The 19,567-nt window shown below is 32.2% G+C and overlaps 1 protein-coding gene and 1 long non-coding RNA gene across 2 annotated transcripts; one reads left to right on the forward strand and one right to left on the reverse strand.

Annotated features, from left to right (window-relative positions):
• Positions 1–1,018: 1,018 nt before the first annotated feature.
• On the forward strand, positions 1,019–18,883 carry LOC139527794 (ultra-long-chain fatty acid omega-hydroxylase-like). Its single transcript, XM_071323478.1, has 12 exons — positions 1,019–1,187; positions 2,852–3,053; positions 6,726–6,853; positions 8,151–8,275; positions 8,811–8,873; positions 9,394–9,517; positions 10,181–10,310; positions 12,672–12,795; positions 13,717–13,912; positions 15,908–15,990; positions 16,714–16,779; positions 17,229–18,883. Exons 2-12 carry the CDS (start codon positions 2,933–2,935, stop codon positions 17,326–17,328), a joined length of 1,260 nt encoding a protein of 419 aa, XP_071179579.1. The 5' UTR covers positions 1,019–1,187; positions 2,852–2,932; the 3' UTR covers positions 17,329–18,883.
• On the reverse strand, positions 3,217–4,614 carry LOC139527801 (uncharacterized). Its single transcript, XR_011665446.1, has 2 exons — positions 3,709–4,614; positions 3,217–3,264 (listed from the first exon to the last, which is right to left on the reverse strand). It is a non-coding gene; the product is annotated as an uncharacterized lncRNA (long non-coding RNA).
• Positions 18,884–19,567: the final 684 nt, after the last annotated feature.

The following is a 19,567-nucleotide window of genomic DNA, read 5'->3' on the forward strand; positions in this document are numbered from 1 at the left end:
AAACACTATGTTAGTACTAAACATGCTAAAAATCATTACATTTTACATGGCCAGGCCAAATACAAAAAAATTTAAACAACATATTTGTCCAACTTTTAATTTAGTTTGTGCTAATTAGATAAATTTTCATGTCTGATTTATCTTTTGTCATATATATTTCCCTACAGCTATACTCAATTGGTAATTGCAATAAAAACAAACCTTAATTAGTCTCCTACCTGTCTATTCAAAGTTGACAAAAATTAACAAAAGATTATAATTCAGGTTTCAAGAAAAGTATTACTTGAATATATAACAGTTATTATCAAATATAATTATGAAGATTATTATAAAACAATTAATATACCTGTATGTACAATATCTCTTACCAAGATTGAAGGTAAATAATTGTATTATATGTCTCTGCTAAGGCTAATGGTGACTTTTCAATACTGTAACAGTTTATTTTTTTTACTGAAGTAGACATGTTTAAAGTAACCAAACCATTTTTATCATGTTTAAAATTTATCAAATATGAATAACAAAGAGGTTCATTTGATGACCAAAAACACAATTTTAGATTTTTTTCATTGTAATCAGAATGTAATCAAAAAGTAATCATGATTACAGGGTATTTTGAGAAGTAATTGATTAAATTAAATTACATGTAATCAAATTTTTGGCTGATTAATGATTACACTGATTACTTGAAAAATTATAATCAATTACAGCTGATTAACGATTACAATTACAATTACCCCAAGTCTGTTGTAGACGAAACGTGCGTCTGGCGAAGACAATTTCAATCCGGGTATCTATGATAATTTTATTTGCTATTAGCCAAATAGTTTAAAAAGTGCAGTCGGATTTTTGTGTTCAAATGAAAATCAAGAGTATCATGAAATGAAAAAATATTAAACATTTAATTTATAACAAAATTCATGAAAAATAATCGAAGCTATTAGCTATTTAGCGAAAACTCCAGTTCTTTGTATTTCATTTTTTATATACATGAACATGTGCATTACATTTCAGCAATGGTTTTCAGCACTTATATATTCAGGTCTGTGCTTGTTATTCTCATCACGTACCTTCTATGGAAAATCAGAGCATTTGTTATTAGATACAGACAATATCGAACAGCAACATATGGACAAAAAATAACAACTCTAGGTCCTATTCATCCTATATGGGGTTCTCTTCATTTGGTAAGCACATAATCGTGTAATAAGTGAACAAGAAGACTAAAGAAAGAGATGACCATGTGGTGTGTGATTTGCTCATGTTTGAATATGTTGAAGGCCGAGCGGTGATCTATAGTTGTTAATTTCCTTACAATTTGGTTCGTGCTCACTGACAATCTTACCACCTCTTTTGTACATGAGTATGAAGAGAAATAAAATCACATTTAGCATATATGGTATGGAAACAGCAATCCAATGATAAATGAACTCATCATAGATACCAGGACTAAATTTTGTATATACGCTAGACGCGCGTTTCGTCTACAAAAGACTCATCAGTGACGCTCGAATAAAAAAAGTTAAAAGGTCAAATAAAGTACGAAAATAACCAGATATATCCAGATAAGTCTTAAAAAATAGACAGGTTTAAAAACAATATGTCATGCTATAAATGGTCAAAAGTTAAATAACAAAAATACTGAACTCCAAGGAAAATTCAAAACGGAAAGTCCCTAATCAAATGGCAAAATCAAATTATAAAACACACCAAACGAATGGACAACAACTGTCATATCCCTGACTTGGTACCGGCATTTTGTAAATTACTTTACCTAGAAGAATAATAGTAATAGAAATTTTTCATCTCGTGCCTTATCTCATTTTAAAGAATGAAAGAAAAAACTAATTTAATCCCGTTTTTCATTGCCATTGCCAATCCCTGTTGACACTTTGTACTTGTTTGGCTTTATAAATATTTTGATATGAGCGTCACTAATGAGTCTTATGTAGCAAAACGCGCGTCTGGCGTACAAAATAATAATCCTGGTACCTTTGATATCTATTTACACCAGTGGGTCGATGCCACTGCTGGTGGACGTTTCGTCCCCGAGGGTATCACCAGCCCAGTAGTCAACACTTCGGTGTTGACATGAATATCAATAATGTGGTCATTTTTATAAATTTCCTGTTTCCCAAACTTTAAATATTTGAAAAAACTAAGGATTTTCTTATTCCAGGCATAGATTACCTTAGCTGCATTTGGCACAACTTTTTGGAATTTTGGATCCTCAATGCTCTTCAATTTTGTACTTGTTTGGCTTTATAAATGTTTTGATATGAGCGTCACTGATGAGTCTTATGTAGACGAAACGCGCGTCTGGCGTACAAAATTATAATCCTGGTACCTTTGATAACTATTGACATTATTTTTCAAAAGAAAAATAAATAATTATTTACAAAGAAACGAGTTATTTCATGATGCATTGTCTATTCATTCATGAGTGTCAAACACATTTTAAATCGTGTTAAAGCCTACCATATCGATGAATTTGTTTTCGTCATTTTTTACTGTTGGTGATTTTATTGTAAGTATCGATATAACATTGCAATCCTCACGTAAACGACCCAATGTTGTGTTTGAAAATCAGGAGAGTGAGAGACAAATACTAAAACGGCTTTAAGTGTTGATACACGTTTTGCAGTGACTTTAATTGTGACTGTTTTCTTTGAGAGAAAATGATAGCGGAACAGTTTAGATTTATTGCAATGTTTAAAAAGTAAAATCACAAAAATACTCAACTCCGAGGAAAATTTAAAACGGAAATTCCCTAATGAAATGGCAAAATCAAATAATAAACCTTCATAGTGGTAAAACCAAAACTGATAATTGGTTGCTTTTGTGTTTGTAGTTTCATGACCTTGCTTCATACTTTGAACTTCTTGGGAAAATTGTCGAAAAAGAAAGACCCAAGGTTTATGTTGCTTGGAGTATGTTTTTTTATCCGAGTTTTGGAGTATGTCATCCGGACGCGGCACAGATATTGTATAAATCTTCAGCACCAAAGGCTCATGCTGTCGGTGGGGCATATAGATATCTAAGAGATTGGATAGGTAAGAATGCTGTTGAAAGGGCCTAGATATATCTAGGACATTAGATAGGTAAGAATGCTGTCGGAGGGGCCTACACATATCTAAGATAGGTATATAGATTGGATAGGTAAGCTTATTGTGATAGTCGTGTTTTACGGGGGTTCCATAAACGACAAGTCTAGGGTTCTTTGACATCACTTTATTAAGTAAACATAGGAATAAATAAATAACCCTGCAATAACAATAGCATATAGTTATTACAATTATCAATATCACAGTCTTATCAAAGTCTTATACTATAAACATATGAATATTATACTGGCGTAATATTACCAATGTTACAAGATCGCATATAATATTCTATTCCGTATACAATAAACTATACTGAGTATCAAGAATGCGGTGACATTCACAATATGCAATACACTCGCAATTATATCTCTCTAAATACAAATGCATGCTTTTGATAAGTCGTATCAAATAGAATATCATTATAATCAACCAAGCGTATTATAAACAAGTCGAATGTACTGTACTTCATAAACGAGTGTCATTCATAAAACCTTTAACATACAAAGGTTATTATCTGTTCACTATAGTATTCTTTTAATTTCGTATGCACTACTGTAATGTATAATATCTATGTAGGTACAATATAATATAATATGACCCTTACCAATCTGTGGAACCAGGTTATATATCTAACATCTACAGTACAACCAGTATGTTACAGGGACATCATAATCTATGTGTCCGGAAAATAATACACAATAGTAAATACTAGGATCTAGGAAAATAGTGATCCCTTACATAAAATACAACATATTAAAGACTGATATAATAAAATCAAGCTATTACACAGAATAACCATATATGACAATATGAATGCAATTGTCAATGTGACGTCATAGATCCATAACCGAAAGGTCAAGGTCACTTTCAAAATCATTCGTAAATCTCCCTTTCTACATTCAAACTACAGATTCAAATCATATATTCTCAGATTAATACATCGACTGTCTTACTCCTATCATATCTAAGGTCTATGGGCATACTTACCTATAAACGGGCAGAATTGTATAGCATGCACTGCATACGCCTTTCATACACCACAAAGAATATAAAATCTACTTACCAGATATAAAGAATGTAATTTCCAATAACTACAGTTGTTCCAAAGTATGGAAACTTCAGTGAGAAATAACGAGCACTAAATATAATGTCTCTATATAAGTTTCATCACTATATACGGTTTAAACAATAAGTATATATTAAATTTGTATGTCTCCAATTTTCAAGAGTTAACCACCATTACTTTATTTCCAAAATCTGAGGTGTGTCCAGAATGACCAATAAGAACTGACCATAAAGGTAAACAAGGTGTGACAATTAATTTACTAATGAGTTGGACAGGTAGATACTATTACAACTATGCCCAATGGAGTATGACTGACTAGAACTTTCATACACTTTAAGGTGTGAAGAGATAATGAACTATAAATCAAAAGATCAAATAATCAAAGTGAAGTAATCAAGTCTAATATCTGGCATATCATAAAATGTAAAATACTAATAAATGAAATGCGTAAAAATATACTCTGTCACATTATGCTGTTGGAGGGGCCTACACATATCTAGGACATTGGATACTAGGTAAGAATGCCATTGGAGGGGTCTACATATATCTATGTCATAAGATAGGTAACAATGCTGTCGGAGGGGTCTACAGATATCTAAGAGATTGGGTACGTAAGTTTATGATGTTTGAGTGCACTACATATTACTTAGAAAATGGAAAGGTAAGCTTATCCTGTTGGATGAGCCTAAAGATAAACATAAATAAAGGCAGTATATTTCTGTTAAAAACTCGTAAATCGATGGAAAAAAAATAAAATCGGGGTAACAAGCTAACACTGAGGGAAACGCATTAAATATAAGAGGAGAACAACTACACAACATTAAAATGTAACACACACAGAAACGACCTAAGCATTACACAAAATCCGATGAGAATAACAAATATGACATCAAAACCAAATACACGAATTTGCGATAGAAAAGTACCGTGACACGTCTTATAGTAATGTGAACTCACACTCAAATATAAGATAAAACAAACGCCACAACAGAAACACAACGTTAAAATATAACACACACAGAAACGAACTATAATATAACAATGGCCATATTCCCGACTTGGTACAGGACATTTAAAAAAAAAGAAAAAAATGGTGGGTTGAACCTGGTTTTGTGGCATGCCAAATCTCCCGCTTTAATGGCAATGTTAAATATAACATGACATTACAGGACTACAATACAAATAAATAGGAGAATGTATTAGACAAAGAAACACACGAATAATAGCTAACAAAAGGCACCAGGTTTTAAATTTAATACGCCAGAAGTGCGTTTCGTCCACACAAGACTTACTAGTGACGCCCAGATACAAAAGTTCGAAAGTCAAAACAAGTACAAAGTTGTACAGCACTGAGGATCAAAGGTTCAAAAAAGTTGTGCCAAAATACGGCTAGGGTTTTCTGCTTGGGATAAAAACATTCTTATTATTAAGAACAATTTATACTTTTGCAAACCGTAAATTTTATAAAATGACTATATAAAAGATATACATAATAAAGCTTAAGTATTAACTTACTACAGAAAAAAAACCCCGGATACATTTCATAAACCAACACAAAAAAATAGACACACCTGAGTTAGTCAAGGCCTCAACGCAAAAAGTGGAAAACGTGACGACACATATGAAATGGTAAAAAGGCACAAAATATGACGTCACATTTGAAATTCTAAAACAGCACACACAAAATGACGTCACATTTGAATGACTAAACCTATTTCTTAAAAGTAAGATAGAATTAGGATTGATTAATATTTATTAACATCAAACTGAGGTAGCAATTAGATAATTACTAACTATAGTATAAAGCTATATCCGGTTTATGTTAACATCGAACAAATTATAATAGATTGTATACTAGGTAAGCTCATATATATGTTATGTATCGTATTAGGTCACTTGCACACCTGTGTTACTAATAAAGTTCATAATTAAATATTTTCATCATTATTTATTTGCCCAGTATTTATATATCATGACAAATATGTGATTAATATATCAAATGGTCAATTGAATGACAAAACTCTATAATAATTTTGATTTCGTAAGTATGTCACATGATCTTATACTGTTGCTAATCACTACTGTTAGAACTTTTTACAGTTTAGTTTTCGTTAAACTACAATAAATATTATTACTCCATATAAATATGATTTCAGTAATTATTCCCTTATGGATTTGAGTTAAACAGCATATTCACCCAAAACAGGCGATATTGACGGCGATAAACGTCACGTCCTCTATATTTAACTTTAAACTATGGTAAATGTTTAATGTACCATTGGTTTTGGTAGATAATTGTCCTTCATTTTGAAATTTCGGAAAATGGAATAAAACGGTACAGTAACTGTACTTTTTCTTACGGTAAATATGTGGTTTTAATGTCTTTTGAAAAAAAACCTGCTATTCACTGAGGCCGACAAAGCAAGTGAATATCAGGTTTCTTTTCTTTCAAAAATTAATTTAACCCCATATTCGACCAATCTCATCAAGTTTAAATAAGGAAATATTATAAGCGATGAAAACATATTAAAAATTTAACCATCTTATTTATATAGGCGACGGTTTGTTGATATCTGATGGAAACAAATGGGAACGGAATAGACGACTTTTGACCCCAGGCTTCCATTTTGAAATACTCAAACCATACGTTAAAGTATATAACAGTGTCACGGATGTGTTTCTTGTAAGTATAGTATTATGTAGATATAATTCGGCATATTTGTTACAAATGAAATAAAAAGATGCTACTCCGAAAGTGTGCCATTTTAGTGAATTTAGTTGAATTGGAAGGTTGAATTGTTCTGCTTATTGTCGGCATTCATTTGAGAACCAACATTGTGCACTTCCTTGCCAGCCTGGTAAATTATGTACACATGAGTCGGAGATCTGTCAGACGCTTATAATAAACAAAACGAACCTCTAAATAAACATATACTTGTAGATACCTTTACTGATAATGTTCTTTCCATTAACAATCCAATTCTTATTGGGTTCCATTCATATCCTTCTTTTAATAAAGAATAATTAACCCATAGAAATATGCATATTCTTAATACAAATGTTTTTTAGTACTTGGCTCTGTGTGTGATTAAGTTCTGGGGAAGGGGACATTCCTCATTGACTCCTTTTTTACAAAGACTGACAAACTTTACATTGAAAGACCACACAAGCGTAGTGGTGGTTCAAGCTAGTTTCTCGAGATCCGATTCCTCTTTTAGCCTCGAAAAGAAGAATACCAAATGGTTCAAAGGCAATAAAACAAAATTCAGTACCAAACGGAAAACTAACCCTTTACCAACGGTATAATTTTTTTTTGTAAAAAACACGTAAAGCAAAACAGTAACACGAAATACTGTATCAATCAATGCTATTACTAGCTGTCGTTGAATAATGTTGTTCTCCTTACCGTTTTTCTCTTCTGGATGCAACAGTAATTAAAATCGGTAACAACACCCTGAAAAAAAATCCCACATTAACAGTAAAAACCACAAGTAAAAAAAACCCTAGTTGTAATTGTAGTTAGTTGACCTTGATGGAATATCCGTTCCACAAAGTTGATAACAGATATGTTCCGAATGTCGTACCTACAACCTCGTCACCATTTCACAAATGTGACCTACCGAATACGAATTATAACCAGTATTGCACTGACATGAACAACACAACGGGGGTGCTACATGTGGAACATGATCTGCGTACCCTTTTGGATCACATGAGATTATCCCGAATTGAAGGTGGGGTTTTGTTTTGCGTAGTCTTTAGTTTTCTATGTTGTGTTTTGTGTACTATTGTTAGTCTGTTTGTCTTTTTCTTTTTAGCCATGGCGTTGTCAGTTCATTTTCGACGTATGAGTTTGAATGTCTCTCTCGTACTTTTTGTCTCTCTTGTAGAACAAAATGATTAACTAACTACCGGTTTATACCGATGTGAAATTGAAAAGTTACTAACCGGTAAATCTGTTCTATTGCATAATTCAATAGGAAAAACTGAAAATGCATGCCAAGAGTGGCGAGGCAGTTGACATTTTCCCTCGTGTAGCTCTTGCAACCTTAGACACTATATTAAGATGTGCCTTTTCATACCAAGAAAATATACAAGATCAAGGGTGAGTAGATAATAGAGATAAGACAGGCAAAATAAGCAATAAACAAACGTCAAGATGCAAAGAAATACTGAGTTATGAAATGATTGAAGCAGAATAAGATTACCATTCGGGCAAATAATAACATTATAAAATGTATGATGTACATTGTAAAATTAACTTTTCAATGACATAATCATTAACCCTTACTAAAACCAATCAGAATAAGTTGAAAAGTAATAAGAACAATGACATAACCGAGGGAAAGGTCAACATATATTATATTAAACAATTCAACTTACTATGAACCGTTCGATTGTTTCAGTTTAATTTATTCACTATTCATATTCTTATAGACTCGGAACGATTTCCAACTAGACATGTTGTATAGACATGTACTAGTATCTATGATGTATATTTACTAGATTTACTTTAAGTCGTAGTGTTGCTGTTTGAAGAATTATATTCTCATCTCTGTGTATTCATATTGTTTATTCTACTGTAATAAGACATTTAAACGCGGCACAACTTATAATCCTCTCAATGTTTATTGTTACAGATCAAAACATCCCTACGTAAATGCTGTAAATAGATTGTCGTATTTAACGCTGTCCAGGTGCTTGTAAGTATATATTTGTATATTTATAAAACTACTTCTACTAGTAGTTAACTTCACAAACTTAACTGTTGGCAATTTGATTTTGGCGTTCATTATACTCACGAATATTGATATTCATGAATGAAGATAAATTTGTATAGAATTATTATAGGCTTTTTTTCGATAAAACATTTGTTTCACATTAAAGTTTCTTTGTTCGAAAGTCGTTAGATTAGAAGATTCTATACTTGTTTATTTGGAGGTGATAAGAGATATGTCGATTCAACACACATTAGTAATTGTTGGCATTGTTCTACCCTTTACGGTGGATATAGACATTTTATGGTCAGTTGTATTTTTACCAGACTTGTATGCACATACAAGTGAGTTGCATTAATAAGAGCAGGTCTTCTCAAAACAATCTTTTATACCACATATGTATACATTTAGATTAGTTAGACGTAAGAGTTTGGACAACATCATCGTTGAAAGTGGCACGCTTTCATTGTAAAACCAATAAAAACTAACCATTCTTTATTTTCAGAAATCCTTTGTATCAAATTGATTTTATTTATCAGTTTACTAAAGAAGGAAGAGAACTGAAGCAGCTTTGTGATTATTCACACGAATTTTCGAACGGAATTATAAAGGAAAGAAAACACACTCTGGTATGTGCTGAAATAACACTATACGTCATTAATCACCATAGGTTATTCATTAGTATACCGCTGTTCAATAGTCATGTATCTCCATTTTTTTTAAAACAATTTATCTTTGTTTTACTCAATGAACTTTAAAAATGTTTTATGACCAAATATTATGTCACCTATACATACAGCAAATCAAATGATGAAATACTATATTTGAGAAACCACACGTTGTGTTAAACCATAAATTCTAAAAGACATAAAAAGCTCTTGAATGTCCCAAAAAATAAATAGATACCGAGGGTCAATTGAATGCCGAGGTTTAAAAAGTGAAATGAAAAAAATCACACTAAATTTCACGACTCCCCTTCCCCCTTCAAAAAAGAAAAAAAAAGAAAATATTAATGATCTAATGACAAATACGATCCAGTATAATAATATTTTATAAAACAAGTAGTTATTCGATACGCGATATTACAAGTAAAACATGTTAAATTATAATATAATTATGTATTGTAAAAACATTTTCCTCAGCAAAAGTTATGTTTAGCACCGAGAAGTTATAAATATAAAAAACCCAATCTTCTGCCAACTGTGCATATTTCTGTATAATTTCTAAAGACATCAACAGTATGTTATCGGAGTTCAGTATTTTTGTGATTTTACTTTTTATCTACATTAAAGGAAAAAGATGGACAACCAACAAAACACAAACTTGATTTCCTAGATATACTTCTTACAGCTAAAGATGAAAATGGAGTAGGACTTTCAGATGAAGATATAAGAGCTGAAGTTGATACGTTTATGTTTGAAGGTGATAGTCTAGAAAAAAACCTGTGTAAATATAATATAAAAAAGAAGATGTGGTATGATTGCCAATGAGACAACTATCCACAAAAGACCAAAATGACACAGACATTAACGACTTTAGGTCACCGTACGGCCTTTAACGAGGAGCAAAGCCCATACCGCATAGTCAGCTATAAAAGTCCCCGATAAGACAATGTAAAACAATTCAAACGAGAAAACTAACGGTAAAACTATTATGCAAATGGTGAATGCGAATCAATAAAAAAACACTATACAACATAAAAAACATGTAAAAGTATAACTTTATTGTGAAACCATAATTAAACTAAGCAATAAAACATTTGCCAGTTAAAATAGAGTTTAAACTCACAATACTCAAGTTTTTGGAGATTTGTGGAATGCAGTCACTGGCCGAAATGAATGTCATTGAGAGATTGGAAATTACCTATATATCTGAAGGTAAAATTAGATAGTGTGGCACGATACGTTTTAGTTTGTCTCTTTAGGTGGCATATCCCCTATGGGCCAGGAAATACTACCGTGCCACCTTAAGGGGGATATATATGTTTACACTAAATCAATAAAAGAGTTTTTTCCCCTATGCAATTTGTATGTTTATCAATAAAAAGTTGATTAAGGGGAACTATAATAAAAATAGCCCTTAAATTCCACCCCTGGGAGTGAAAGTTGCTAATTCAGCAAATTTTGCCTGATCTGTGGGTAATAATGTAAAAATTCACCTAGAAAGTAGAACTTCATTATTTTTAAATTACTTGCAGGACTTTTTTTTATTATAAATGTTCGCTTTAACTTTTCGCACTGTCTGAAACATATGAAACCACTGGAATTTGAGACGCGACATATTTTAGTCTTATTATTTTCACCAAAATAGATGAATTGTATAATTTTTTATTTTTTTCCACACAAGTACAGCTATTCTACTTTTCTCAAGGTTTAATTTGTAGTTCTGTGGTAACATGGCACCAGTATCAGCTTGTTTGGAACTACTAAGCAGTTAAGAGGTCCTTACTTATTCATTTAGCCCTCATATTTGGCTGAAATAGAGATAGCAATAGGGGTTTCTTTACATTGACAAGAAACTTATTTTGACAAAGAATGTAATTATATTTGTATATCAGCAAGATTTAATATTTTATTCATTTTCCATGCAAATGTTATTAATTGTTTTGATTTTCTGGCAATGAAAAGCACAATAAAGGTAAATTGAAAATGTAAGGGGACATAATTTAACTTAATGCATACATGAGAATTACACAAACAGTCAACTTAGAGATATATTCTAGTACATGCACTGTTAAAAGGATGTTAGAATAATAGTTCACTGCCATCTAAAAAGTCTTGTTGTGTTGCCTTCATAATCTGGAAATGGCGTAAGTAATGTAAGGTATGCTGTAAAATGTGGAATGGACTTTAATATCATTTTTCATGATTTGGTGCTTAAACTGTTTGTTTCAGTCAGATTAAATATAAATAGAGTTGGTAATCCAATAATTCCTCCTGAATCACCATGTTTGACTTCTGTGTTGATTTGAAACATTATATATTTGGGCTTTGTTCACTTCTTTAGTAAAAATGGTAAGATGAAAAAAAGTGAAAATCTGCCAGATGGGGTAGGGGTGTAATCTTTCACTTTTTTTTGGTAAGAAAAAAGTGTAGACTAGTATTCTTTCATAATAAGAAGTCTTTGCATGATAGGTGTCATGACTGATTTCGAGTTTGTAATGTCTTGGTTAAGGTGGCACGGTAGTATTTGCATTCCAGAATTTAGATTGTTCTTTTGTGTACCCTACCTAAGTCAATATATCTGAACAGTGTGATTGGACAAAAGATACAGTAAAACTAAAACTAAAATACTTTCCCAAACTGAGGGATGAATCAGGTGTAGAAAAATATGAAATAATTTTACATACAGATGAAAATGAATTTTTTGGATTTTTTTTAAATTGTGTATTCACTGCACGATAAAAGACCTAAAAGCACTAGTGGTCATAGATTTTTAAAAATAGCAAAAAAAGAAAACGGTCATGATACACACTCAAATTCATTTCTGAATAGTAAAATGAAAGTAGTTCAGTTAACTGTGAATGTAGATTATTTTGCAGTGTTAGAAATTGGTAAAAATTCTAAAAAGGCTATCATTATCCCTATGGGCCAGGAAATACTACCGTGCCACCTAGAGTATCATGCCTCCTTTTGAGATATGTACGACTTTCGTTTTAGGGACGGTTTTACATAAATATGTGACACGTTAACTAAGACCAGTCAATATATTACAAAGTTAACATGCTGTAAAGTATATGTAAAGGTATATGTAAGAATATTGTTGAACACTTGTTTTTTGTAGGTCATGATACTACTGCAGCTGCAATAAGCTGGTCGATATACTGTTTGGGGAAATATCCAGAAGAGCAGGAAAAAGTATATAAAGAAATATCAGAGTTATTTGTAGATAAACAAGAGGTAACCTGGTACGTTAATTAAAAAGATTATAGAATATTGAGGATTAAATAACTATATAGGAACAAAACAAAAAAACAAATGAAAGATAGACATTTACCGGTTACTGCATGCTATTCTTTCAAGGAGCAAAACGACAATGGCCACATATAGAGTAGGATCTCTCTCTTACCCTTATGGAACACCAGAGTTCACTCCTGGGTTTCGGTGTGCTCGTGTTACTGATATGGAACACCAGAGTTCACTCCTGGGTTTCGGTGTGCTTGTGTTACTTATATGGATCACCAGAGTTAACTCCTGGGTTTCGGTGTGCTCGTGTTACTCATATGGAACACCAGAGTTCACTCCTGGGTTTCGGTGTGCTTGTGTTACTCATATGGATCACCAGAGTTAACTCCTGGGTTTCGGTGTGCTCTTGTTACTCAGTATTTAGTTTTCTAGATTGCATTTTATGTACTGTTGTTTGTATTTTCGACTTTTTTTGATATTTGTTATAACGTTATCAGTTTGTTTTCGATTTATGAATTTTATGATTTCTTTCGCTTCCATTTTCAGAGAAAACGAGATTACTGGTGTTAAATATTTAAAAATGTATTTTATTCCATAATTTCTAGAGTAAGGCAATGTTTGTTCCTTTTCTTTCAAAGCACATCTGTACATCTTTGACTTATAATTAGGAGATAACTGTATTGTATTTTAAGCTCCGATGGCATCAATTGGTGATTTGATGGTCGCAAATTAATTTTACTGTCGACGCGTTTAGCGTTAAACTTCCTGAAATTGATATTGTTGATGAAATGCAATGTTTATAATTGATATCTGGCAGAAAATGGACAGGAAAACGTCTGCAGGATGCTATTTCATAGACCCATGTGTAATATTTTATACCCAAAGTGTTGTTGATTTTTCAAAAAGCTGTAAGTTTTATTCAGGGAAAATCTTCAGGAGATGCCCCGTCTCACAGCTTTTGTGAAAGAATCAATGAGGATGTTTGCACCAGTGCCGGGAACATCACGCTTACTAACGTCACCGATGAAGTTTGGTGACATCATTGTACCAGCTGGTGTCCATATAGATATAAGCATTCATGCCATTCATCATCATCCGGATGTTTGGCCTGAACACGATGTAAATATATTTTATTCTGATAGGTGAGAAGTATAAACGTGACATAGGGAACACTTGGTTTTTTTTTAAAATCTACCTTATATTGGTACAAACATTTAAAAAAAAATCGTTATTAAAAAACAAAAATCTTTGTTTCATAAGTTCTAAAAGGGAACATATAACATAAATGGTTAAACAAAAAATTGAAATTAGGGTCATATAGAAAACCTCACTGAAACATATATCAAGCTAAATGTTATAAACGAATATACAAATAGAGTAACAAGAGTGTACTTAATAGTTATCAAAGGTACCAGGATTATAATTTAGTACGCCAGACGCGCGTTTCGTCTACATAAGACTCATCAGTGACGCTCATATCAAAATATTTATAAAGCCAAACAATTACAAAGTTGAAGAGCATTGAGAATCCAAAATTCCAAAAAGTTGTGCCAAATACGGCTAAGGAAATCTATGCCTGGAATAAGAAAATCCTTAGTTTTTTGAAAAAAATAAACTTTTGTTAACAGGAAATTTATAAAAAAAAAAATGACCACATTATTGATATTCATGTCAACACCGAAGTGTTGACTACTGGGCTGGTGATACCCTCGGGGACGAAACGTCCACCAGCAGTGGCATCGACCTAGTGGTGTAAATAGTTATCAAAGGTACCAGGATTATAATTTAGTACGCCAGACGCGCGTTTCGTCTACATAAGACTCATCAGTGACGCTCATATCAAAATATTTATAAAGCCAAACAATTACAAAGTTGAAGAGCATTGAGGATCCAAAATTCCAAAAAGTTGTGCCAAATACGGCTAAGGAAATCTATGTCTGGAATAAGAAAATCCTTAGTTTTTCGAAAAATTTAAACTTTTGTTAACAGGAAATTTATAAAAAAAAATGACCACATTATTGATATTCATGTCAACACCGAAGTGTTGACTACTGGGCTGGTGATACCCTCGGGGACGAAACGTCCACCAGCAGTGGCATCGACCCAGTGGTGTAAATAGTTATCAAAGGTACCAGGATTACAATTTAGTACGCCAGACGCGCGTTTCGTCTACATAAGACTCATCAGTGACGCTCATATCAAAATATTTAAAAAGCCAAACAATTACAAAGTTGAAGAGCATTGAGGATCCAAAATTCCAAAAAGTTGTGCCAAATACGGCTAAGGAAATCTATGCCTGGAATAAGAAAATCCTTAGTTTTTCGAAAAATTTAAACTTTTGTTAACAGGAAATTTATAAAAAAAAATGACCACACTATTGATATTCATGTCAACACCGAAGTGTTGACTACTGGGCTGGTGATACCCTCGGGGACGAAACGTCCACCAGCAGTGGCATCGACCCAGTGGTATAAATAGTTATCAAAGGTACCAGGATTATAATTCGCGTACACTCAAGTTTTGACAACAACAAATAAAGCTGAACGAACTCAAATAATCACTTGAAGGGCATATTGTTTTCATCCGCTAAATAAGTCCTTTGAAATTTTGCAAAACAGAATTGTTGAGTGAATACTAGGTTGTCAACATCGATAAACGTTCATTTTCATTTTTTTTAACAGTGTTATTGACCAAAAGAAAGACATACAGACTGTAAAAGGAATATTTAACAAGTCATAATTTATGATGATGTCATGTTTAATTTTTTCATCGTACGATTTTGACCGATCAAAATATGATTAATAAATGTATATGGTTATCAGGAAATAAAACTGAATTTGAGTGACTATCAGTTTATGAATAAAACTTATATATTCGAAAATGTGCGCAAAGTAACTTCAATATTTTACCATGGCCGACGTGTTTGTTATCAAGGTAAAGTGGACACTAATTGTATAAACTATTTGTATCATTCGCGAACTTTTAAAAGAACGATCGTTTGTCTATTATCAAAAAAACTGTTCTGGTTTTCTTTTGTACATACTGTCTTAATTATAATCTGCTTAATTAGTATCTATTTTACTACTATTTGTTATGTTTGATGGTATATTACAGGTATTTAGACCGGAGAGATTTTTACAGGACGATATAACTGACAGACATCCTTACAGTTACATACCATTTGCTGCTGGATCAAGGTAAGGGAGATAACACCTTACAGCTACATACCATTTGCTGCTGGATCAAGGTAAGGCAGATAACACCTTACAGCTACATACCATTTGCTGCTGGATCAAGGTAAGGGAGATAACACCTTACAGTTACATACCATTTGCTGCAGGATCAAGGTAAGGGAGATAACACCTTACAGTTACATACCATTTGCTGTTGGGTCAAGGTAAGGGAGATAACATTGGAAAAATTCGTCATATTAAATAAGATATGAGACTTGTATGAATAGTTTGCCGTCTAACCTAAATTCGTCATATTAAATAAGATATGAGACTTGTATGAATAGTTTGCCGTCTAACCTAAATTCGTCATATTAAATAAGATATGAGACTTGTATGAATAGTTTGCCGTCTAACCTCTACTTTTCTTTGATAATTTTATTACACAAAGATTAATAAGCCATATTCTAAAATCTCATAAAATCCTTGTATTTTTTTTTTTTTTATAGTTTTTGAAGAAAAAAAAGGCGACGATGCTAAATGCATGATAATACTAAAGAGAATCATGCTATTTTAGTTTAGCTTTTGAAAAACTATCAATTCATAAGAGTCTGATAAAAAGCTTGAATTAGAGTAGCGAAATTACTTTAAACAAACTGGCTTGTAAAAGTTTTAAAAATGCTCGATTGCGAAAAAAACACATTTTTCGTAAATGCTTTACTGTTGCCTTAATTATTATTCCTATTGCAGGAACTGCATTGGACAAAACTTTGCAATGAACGAAATAAAAGTTATCATCAGTAGATTAGTTCAGAGGTTTGTAGACATTAATGAACAATAAATTTAAACTGAGTTCTGGAACTTCTTGTGGCATTTGTATACCCCAAAAAACCCACCAGCAAACAATATAAAAACCCGCCGAAATAAATGAACAAACAAACAAAATGAAAAACATTGAAACAAACAACAACAAATGAGATTTAAAAAAAACCAACACAGATGTGTGAATGGCAGATATTAAGAGTTATGGCTATAAAAAGTTAAATCACAAAAATATTGAACTCTGAGGAAAATTCTAAATTGAAAGTCACTAATCAAATTGCACAAAAACGATTGGACTACAACTGTCATATTCCTGACTTGCTACAGACATTTTCCTATGTAGTATGATAAATGTAACCTGGTTTAATAGGGTTAAACCTCTCACTTTTGTGACAGTCGCATCTGTAATTATTAATACGAGCTTTTATTAATTGCTATTTCAGATATAAAGTATCACTTGTAGATGGTCATAACTATGATATAAATCCAGAACTCGTCATGAGAGCAACAAATGGAATCAAAGTGATATTGGAAAATCGGTGAATGGAGAGGCGTGGCAAATCACGAAAAGATATAAGAATTTTACACTTATATTTTTTACTCAAATGAAATACCAAGACATACTTGTCTTTTATTCATCAGTGATACTTTCACTGTCTTAATTTATTCCGCCAACTCTAGTTTTAAATTAATTTGCCCCGAAATTCTTATGAAAGTGTAAAAAATCAGTGTTATCTTTTTTTTATTTTTGCATCTACGATAAGAAAGTTTAGTTTTCCCAATGTTGTTTCTAAGTTTGCCACACTTTTTGACAAACAGATTAAGCTCAATGGAAAGATTTCAAGGTTAAATTGTAAACTAAATTTCAAAATCTACGGTCAATACAACCCATGGTTATTCAATTTTTATATAAACATAGGGAATAAAATTGTTTCTAAACCAAACGAATATGTGCCCTATTTTACAAAACGAGGCACATTTGGCACATGTTGTCAAATCTGACAATCGAGATGTAGGGTATACAAATATCCAAAGGTGTCCTCGAATGCAAGTGTACTTTCAATTTATAACAGAAATGTATTTCTCAAAAGTAAAATGTTACTATCAAATGTAAAAGCATACAAGTACTAGGCTTAAATGGTTCATACCAATCTTACATCATTTAAAGAATATGAAACTACAAAGTAAAAGTAAAATATGAATTCTTATTGTAAATTCAGTACTGTGTTGACTATTTTGTTGCAGTCAATTCAGTAATGTTTCTTAGGTTTTCAGATAATTCAGTATGATGTTGCAGTGTACATATAGTTATAGTTCGTTCTTATGTTGTACTGTTATACCATCCCGCTAACATGTTTAACCCCGCCACATTATTAATGTATGTACCTGTCCCAAGTCAGGAGCCTGTAATTCAGTGGTTGTCGTTTGTTTATATGTTACATATTTGTTTTTCGTTCATTTGTTTTACAAAAATAAGGCCGTTAGTTTTCTCGTTTGAATTGTTTTACATTGTCTTATCGGGGCCTTTAATAGCTGACTATGCGGTATGGGCTTTGCTCATTGTTGAAGGCCGAACGGTGACCTATAGTTGTTAACGTCTGTGTCATTTTGGTCTTTTGTGGATAGTTGTCTCATTGGCAATCATACCACATCTTCTTTTTTATATATAGATAATGAAAACAATTGAACAGTCTGAACACAGACTTAAAGATCTAAATTAACTTCAAACAAATATACCGCAGTAGATTAGTGACATGACTTTATCATCTATTTTTATTTGTCAAAATGACCGTCTCAGCATAAATTAGATACGTATAGTAGTCAAGCAGCCAATGATGTCAACGTGGTAATAAAGAATGTAGCTTTAATGGTTTCTCATTTACTTTTTCAACAGCTTTACTTATCACAATTTTGCATTGATTTCTATCCTTCTTTTTTTCAAGATCGTTTTGTTTTTACTTTTAATCTTTTTTAAAAGAGGGACAAAAGATACCAGAGGGACAGTCAAACTCATTAATCGACAATAAACTGACAACGCCATGGCTAAAAATGAAAAGGACAAACAGACAAACAATAGTACACATAACACAGCATAGAAAACTTAAGAATAAACAACACGAACCCCAACAAAAACTAGGGGTGATCTCAGGTAATACGGTAGGGTAAGCAGATCCTACTCCACATATGGCACCCGTCGTGTTTTAATATTCATTCCAATAATGTTAATCTCCAACGTTTGCACTTGCAATTTTGTATTCGAATTGAGGAAACGATATGTATATGAAACTTCTACAAAAACAAAAATCGACAATTAACAGTCAAAATGACCTTCTAATTTACATGACTACAGGCAGATAATCATTCTACCGATACAAACTTATCACTGACAGAAAATTTTCATCGCCTTCCTTTGTCAATGTTATATTGGTTTCTTTTATGCCTGTGGCTATACATTCGATTTGAAAATCAGTACTATTCACTATGAAATGAAGATTCAAATTTCTATCATACTTATAGTCTGTGATGTTTGGAAGAGCTGCAAAGGTCAAATAAAAAGATATTGCATTTAAAATAAATATTATAAAGAAATCTCTGTAGCTTACTTTCAGTTTATGGTCATTATTGAAGTGCATACGGAGACGTATGAATGATTACGTCCACGAAATTTATTCTATAGTGGGTATTTGTTCATGTGCAATATCGCTACGCCTTTTAGTTATTAAGAAAAAACATAAGAATATTGCATAACACTGTACAACTCTGTAGCTTCAAAACCACGTTC

This window comes from Mytilus edulis, chromosome 6, assembly GCF_963676685.1.
Source record: "Mytilus edulis chromosome 6, xbMytEdul2.2, whole genome shotgun sequence".
Taxonomy (NCBI): domain Eukaryota; kingdom Metazoa; phylum Mollusca; class Bivalvia; order Mytilida; family Mytilidae; genus Mytilus; species Mytilus edulis.